Raw genomic sequence first — 7,503 nt, forward strand, 5'->3', positions numbered from 1 at the left:
ATCATTGTTCTATTTAGTTAGAGGAAAGAAAAAGGAGCTTAAAGTGTCAACTTTTCTCCTTTTGAGAAACTTGGCAAAAGGGAACAGTTGAACTTTGTGGCTAAAATGAAGTCTGTGTATGAACTTGTATATATGAGTAATATGTGCCAAACTACATCATGATCAGAGTTAATACATAGCTGTATTTCTGGCAATTATTATTTGGATTGCCAAAGAAACAGAGGTAATTTTGAAAAGAAATACAGCTTTATGGATTTTCAGAGGTTTTCATCTGCAGAATTAGATTGTTTTTCTGTTATCTATACATTCTTTAATCTGAATTTTCATCTTGGACATCTATTTTAGATATTGATATATCTTTAAGAATTAAAAAATTATAATTGAATGTCTACTTGTGAGTAAAAGCAATTGCATAATTTTCCAATGAACATGATTTTTATTTCATTAGTATTTTCCCCTATAAATAGGAAGCTAGAATCATTATTATTCTTGTGTACTTGTCGATGTAAATGTCCTATAACTTCTATTTTAACCATGGGATTTCTCAGTGAAATATGTATGGTGGGTACAACTTACCAAATTGCTAAATCCAATAGCAGTTAAAGCTTGTTTCAGAGCAGCCAGTTTCTCTCTGTTAACAGTGTTTGCTGCTATGGTTATGTCTTCCAGTATGGACCGGTTCAGATACCTGTAGAGGAGGAGGGAAAAAAAAGAATACGTTATGGCTTGGCATACTGTCAAGCTCCCGTGGTTATAAACCATTTCAGCCAACTTTGGTCTCCCAGTGAAAAGGAAATCACACACAAACACCTGAACATAATGTACTTACTGGTATGCTTACAGGAATGTCAACACAGAATACTTGCTCAGCCCTCTGAAAGAAGAACACTTGTGGTACCAGAGCTTATTTACATCACCAGTTTCTCAAGGTTTCTTTTAACTATTCATAGTCAAGTGAAAGGACAAGATTGCTTGCAAATCTTTTGGATGGATGACAAACAAGTTCATTTGTATATTATTATTATTATTATTATTATTATTATCATTATTATTATAGGGACACCTTGCCTTATCTTTCTTCTTACAACTATGGAATTGCAAAAAAAAGTAAATATAAAAACAATTTTCCTATCTAATTGTTTCATGAGTTCAAAAATAATTAGCAGAGAACCAAAGTATCAGGGTAGATCGTGGTTGCCATGAGAATACTAAAACAAAGGGTAATGACAAAGTACACTATGAAATGAACTCTCAATTTCATTTCAGTGTACAAGCTCCCCAAGGATCAACATGACTACCTTTATGAAAATGTAATAACTTTCCTTGCTCCAAAGAATTTTAGATGTAGTAGATAAGAATATAAACAGCCTACCAAATAATTAGGGAAAAGACCTTCAAACATACAACAATAATAGTATTGATCAATAGGATAGCTTTCCAAAATATTTTAGTTTGGATCTTTTTTTTTTTGCTTAAGATATCCCCTCTTTTAACTTTTTGAAATATTGGTCACTTTGAAAAAATGGTGCTCATAAGGGCTTACTGATGATTCTCAAAGTAGATTCCTAGGCAATTTGTGATATTACCTTTAGTTCTCCATTCAGTTGTGGATCATTCCTCATGTTAGCTGAACTCTTATTAGTAGAATGTCAGCTTACAAAGTGTGACTAACACCTTAGTTACTATTAACATGGTAATATGCAGTAGCCAATATATCCTTTGAAATAATTTCTTGTGCTTTCTCATTTTGAAATATTAAAATTCTTACAGATATCCTACATGTGTGTTACATAAAAAGAGACAAAATACAATTCATTGTTTCTTTTAATTTCTTTTTACAAGTTCTATATTCTCTTTGATTAATCTATTAATTCAATGCTCCAAAATAGTCAATGGCCCAGATCTAAAAAGAACTAAATTAGACATGAGGGCAATTAAAGAAAAGATGTAAAAGAAATATAAATATTTCTATTTATCTTTTCCCATTAAATCACACAACTGGAAGTGTCATTAGAAACTAACTAGTTCCATCTCTCATATTTCAAATGAGGAAACTGAAGTTTAGGAAAGTAAAGTGATTTGCCTAAGGAAACTACAGGTACACATGATGAGATTAGTACTCTTTCTCCTCTCCCAGATGATAGAAACCTTAATGCATATGTAGTCTAACACACTCCTTTCAGAAATAAGGAAACTGAGGGGGCAGAAACCAGAAATAATTTACTCAAATAGAATGCTGGATTTTGATTTTGAGGGTCTAGCTCAGTGATTCCCAAACTTTTTTGGCCTACTGCCCCCTTTCCAGAAAAAAATATTACTTAGCAACCCCTGGAAATTATGAAACTATTTATTGAACTCAGAATAGAATGTAATACAAAAAAAGTGTGGCCATCATCGCTTCCCTGGATCACTGCAGCACCCACCAGGGGGTGGTAGAACCCACTTTGGGAATCACTGGTCTAGCTTCAAATTTGTCCTCAGCTACTTACTACATGTGTGACCTTAACTTTTTCTTTAATCTCATCTGAAAAATAATGGGTTTGGACAAGATAACCTCTGTGGTTTCTTTCAATTCTAGATCTTGGAATGTCTATGAATGTCTCCACCTGAATTTCCACTCCTTTTCTATCATACACTTTATGGATATACATAGCTACTGCATCTCAAAGTCCCTTAATTTCTACTTAACTCCCCAATTCCTGCTATTTGTACAGAATCAGGTCCATAATACTATTCATTATTGATTCCTCTCCCTTTGGAGATAATTAAATTATGATCAAAGCAAGTCAGGAATGTATCTATACATTTTTGCTGTTAGTAGATAAAGATCTTCTTAACTGTAGTTTCCTATGTCTCTTCAGATACTTTTTCTAATTTCTTGAGTCTTAGTTTCCCTAAAATAAGAGTGTGATCTAAATGGTCATAAAAGTTATTTCCATTTCCAAAGCTATGATTCAATGACTTAGCTATTTAGTGACACAGACATTAAACACACCTTACCTAGTCCTCTTGCAATTACTTGATATAGTCTTTAACCTTCTCATTGCATTTCATGATTACACTTGTTTTTAGGAGGGCATTTATTCTTGTTTAGGCAAATGCTGAAAATGTTAGGCATTGGAAAGAATTTAAATTTTGGAGGATTTCATTAAATCCCTAAGTAGTGCTGTCCACCAGAAGCTCTTAGTCCCCTGAATCATCAGAAAATAAATACCTATACCAAATGGAAGGCAGGTTTCATTTAGGTCAAGGATTAAAGGTGGCAGAAAATCACGGGAGTTTATTATAGATAAGCTGTCTGGGAAGAGGAAATGTGGCAAGTTCTTAATAGTAATACATAGGAGTTATATGAATTTCACACAATTGAAATTTTTCCTATGCTGAATTTGCTATTCTATTAACTAGACTAATAAAACACAAGGTCTTCCTGGAGATATGCATATTTTTCTATGCAACTTAAAAGTTTAATTACAAAAGTGACATGATAGAAGGTATGATTTGCAATGTTGGACTTCAGCTTTCCATGGATGATACTGGAGATCTTTATCCACTAAAAGTAAAGAAGTAGATAAATTCCTGACTTGCCTTGCTCATAATTTCATCTCCCAAGCAATTCCCCAATTGATAAATGGGCAAGAGAAATGAATAGGCAATTTTCTGATAAAGAAATCAAAACTATCAATAAGCACATGAGAAAGTGCTCTAAATCTCTAATAATTAGAGAAATGCAAATCAAAACAACTCTGAGGTATCACCTCACACCTAGCAGATTGGCTAAAATGAAAGAAGGGGAGAGTAATGAATGTTGGAGGGGATGTGGCCAAATTGGAACATTAATGCACTGCTGATGGAGTTGTAAACTGATCCAACCATTCTAGATGGCAATTTGGAACTATGCTCAAAAGGCTATAAAAGAATGCCTGTCCTTTGATCCAGCCATACCATTTGGTATTTGTACCCCAAAGAGATCATAGATAAACAGACTTGCATGAAAATATTTATAGCCATGCTTTTTGTGGTGGCAAAAACCTGGAAAATGAGGGCATGCCCTTCAATTGGGGAATGGCTGAACAAATTGTGGTATATGCTGGTGATGGAATACTATTGTGCTAAAAGGAATAATAAACTGGAGGAATTCCAGGTGAACTGGAAAGACCTCCAGGAATTGATGCAGAGCAAAAGGAGCAGAGCCAGAAGAACACTGTACACAGAGACTGATATACTATGGTAAAATAGAATGTAATGGACTTCTATACTAGCAGCAATGCAATGACCCAGGGCAATTCTGAGGGACTTATGGTAAAGAATTCTACCCACATTCAGAGGAAGAACTACAGGAGAGGAAACACAGAAGAAAATCAACTGCTTGAATACATGGGTTGATGAGGACATGATTGGGGATCAAAACTACCACACCAATGCAACTATCAACAATTTGGAAATAGGTCTTGATTAATGACACATGTTAAAACCAGTAGAAATGCATATCAGCCAGGGGAGGGGGGAGGTCTGGGGGGTGAAGGGGAATGTAAGATCATTAGTCATGTAACCATGTTAACTTTTCTAAAATATAATTAATAAATCTTAAAAAAATAATTTCATCTCTCAGAAGGGAGAGGAATCGATAAAAAATATGATTATGGCATTATGAAGAAATATTCACATATTCAACCAATAGCTCACCTTCAAAAGTGGAATATGATTGTAAATATTTAACAACCAGCTCTTTTGGGAGAATGGGAATGTATGTATTACATACTTTTAAGCTAGTTCTGCACTGTTAACATGTTTTATCACTTTCTTAAGACTAGACAATCAACAAAATAGTAAATCAAGCCATTAATTGTAATACTTTTCTGTTTCCCAGTTGTAAATGTTCACACTAAATATTTAGTCATCAGCCAAACCAGTTCAAGATAGCTCTAGCACTTCTCTGGCTTCTTCAAGAATTTCAGACATAAGATACATAAGATTCAATAGTCTGAGTCCATTGGAAAGAAAGTTGACATCAGAAAATAGAAAATTTTGAGCAAAAATTCTGGAAGTTCACAAGATTTTTCTTTAAAGAGAAGTAAATCAGGGTAGTAGTACTCATGAAATGTAGGATGCTACACAGAGAGATCATCAAAGAACTTAGATTTTAAAAGCTTCAAAAGATGGAATTTTTTTAAAAATGGACAACTTAATAAATGAAATATAAATATAAACAAAATATAAACAAAAAACAAATATAAATTTAAATTTAGAATGTGACAAAATTGTCTAAGAAACAGTTGGGGATTTTGATAATTCTTAAAAGATTATAAAATTTTGCTTATCTGGTATCGGAGAGTTTAAACCTCTACTGGAGGAAAGAAGGAAGGTTGAGGAGCCTTGTTCAGAGTGAATGCCACAATCACAACTACTCCCATAGAGAAGCTTCCTATTCACTAGGTATCATAGGTCTTTCAGGACCTTTCAGTATACATAAAGATGGCAAAAAGAGGAAAGGAAAGAACAGAACAAGTTGCTTCCTATACAAGCTTGACTATTTAGGGCCATTAGAATTATGTAAGAGTAAAAAAGCACTCTTCCTTCCCTTTGAAACCTGAGGTCTTTTCTTATCTTCTTAAATGTCCACCAGCAAGAAACACTCTAGCAAGAAGCTATCTTGAGTCTGAAAAAAAATCTGCTTGGAGCATGCAGTTTCAGAAGTACAGGTACAAGGAAGCAACTTCTCTAAGATCACCAAAAATGACCATTAAGCTTGAGAAAATGAATTCTTCAGTTTTTGAGGATCATAACAACAGATCAGCAACTGCAGAACCAGCCACCCAAACTTCAGGTACCGTACTCTGTCCTTGGACACTTTTGAGATGACTAGGAAAAGAACTTCCATTTCCCACATAGAAAACAGACAAACAGTCCTGACCACCCCGCAGGAGCCACCCCAAGCAACGTCATGGACTCCTAGACCTTTTATCTATAACCCAAGGCATACAACAGCTGGGAATAATCCCCAATGTCCATTCCATATCATTCCCTTGCAGCCAATGACTCTTCCCTGCTTTCTGAACCTAGCTTCACAGGAGAACACCCCTCCCCCCAGAGTCCACCCCAAGTACCCATCAGTACTTTTTCCCTATGTTCTGCACCAAGGGACACAAGCCAAACCCCAGGAGCAAACTCAGGAGATCCCTCCTACTGCTGCCCCTTTGACGAACATGGACAATTAAGAGTCATGTGAGAATACGCCCCAAGATCTAGCCCAGGGGATCTCTTTCCTTGTGGCCACTGTGATCAAGGAAGACACAGGTGAGAAAACCAATCAAGGTCAAAATGAGAAATCCCTTCCACTGTTACCTATTTGTCTAACATGGACCATGAAAAGCAAGTTGGAAACACATCTGAAGACCCAACAGTGCCAATCCCACAGACTATACCATCTATTTCTTCAATTCTGAATAAGGAGACAGCTGAGAACACTCCCACTCAAGAACCTCCAGAGGAGATCAACTCCTCCACATCCTATATCCCAAACCAACAGACATTTGAATGCTTCCCTCCATATCCACACTTATTTAGTACATCACCTCTTCCCCTTCCCCTTCCCCATTCCCATGGACCTGTACCATTCTTCCCACCTCCATGCTTCTTTTCCAACTACTGTCTGAACATGAGAGGGAATCTTCAAGTAAAGACATCAAGTCTCTCCAAAAATGCACAAAGTCATCCTCCACTTGCTTTGGAAAAGATTTGCATGTTAGTAGCCCTGAGTGGGTTTCTAGATTCATGCTTTCATGCATTCATTTGACATGTCTTTCTCTTGGTTGGATATGTCCAAATAATCCAAGCTATTTTAAAAAAGAAGCTATCTCTCCTTCTGTCAAGTGTGGCACCCTGATTCATAAGATTTTCTGGATCAACATCCAATAAGGAGGACTGAGCCCAGAAAACAGGTTGGAAATACCTACTCCTATTCTGAAGGTGGAGTCCATGTACTTTCCTGGAAAACTGGCTGATTATGTTGTATGGAAAGGGGTAGACTCAAGAGGACTTTACCCCAGTAACACTGTCTTTAAAGGAAGTGAGATTAATTTGGTATGACTTGTTTTAGTGAAGGAATGTTTTGTTATGGAGCAGTGATCACTTTTTCATCAATAATTATTAATAATAATAATAAGGCAGTATAAACAATGAAGAAATAACATTGCTCAATATGTATGCACCAAATGGCATAGAATCCAAATTTGTAAAGGAGAAACTGGTAGAGCTCAAGAAGGAAATAGATAGTAAAACCATACTAGTGGGAGATCTAAATATTCCTCTTTCAGATCTAGATAAATCAAACCAAAAAATAAATAAGAAAGAGGTAAGAGAGGTGAATGAAGCCCTAGAAAAATTAGATTTAATTGATATGTGGAGAAAAATGAATAGGGACAAAAAGGAATACACCTTCTTTTCAGCTGCACATGGTACATTCACAAAGATTGACCATGTAATAGGGCATAGAAACATTGCAAA

At 35.6% G+C, this 7,503-nt stretch overlaps 1 protein-coding gene across 1 annotated transcript in view; it reads right to left on the bottom strand.

The window, feature by feature from the left end:
* Positions 1 to 7,503, bottom strand: part of MYO16 (myosin XVI) — a 719,254-nt gene that overhangs the window by 350,893 nt on the left and 360,858 nt on the right. The window contains exon 15 of the mRNA XM_044669338.1: positions 577 to 688. Coding sequence (XP_044525273.1) covers positions 577 to 688 — 112 coding nt within the window. The remainder of the gene's footprint in view (positions 1 to 576; positions 689 to 7,503) is intronic.

The sequence above is a fragment of the Gracilinanus agilis genome, chromosome 3 (genome assembly GCF_016433145.1).
Source record: "Gracilinanus agilis isolate LMUSP501 chromosome 3, AgileGrace, whole genome shotgun sequence".
Classification (NCBI taxonomy): domain Eukaryota; kingdom Metazoa; phylum Chordata; class Mammalia; order Didelphimorphia; family Didelphidae; genus Gracilinanus; species Gracilinanus agilis.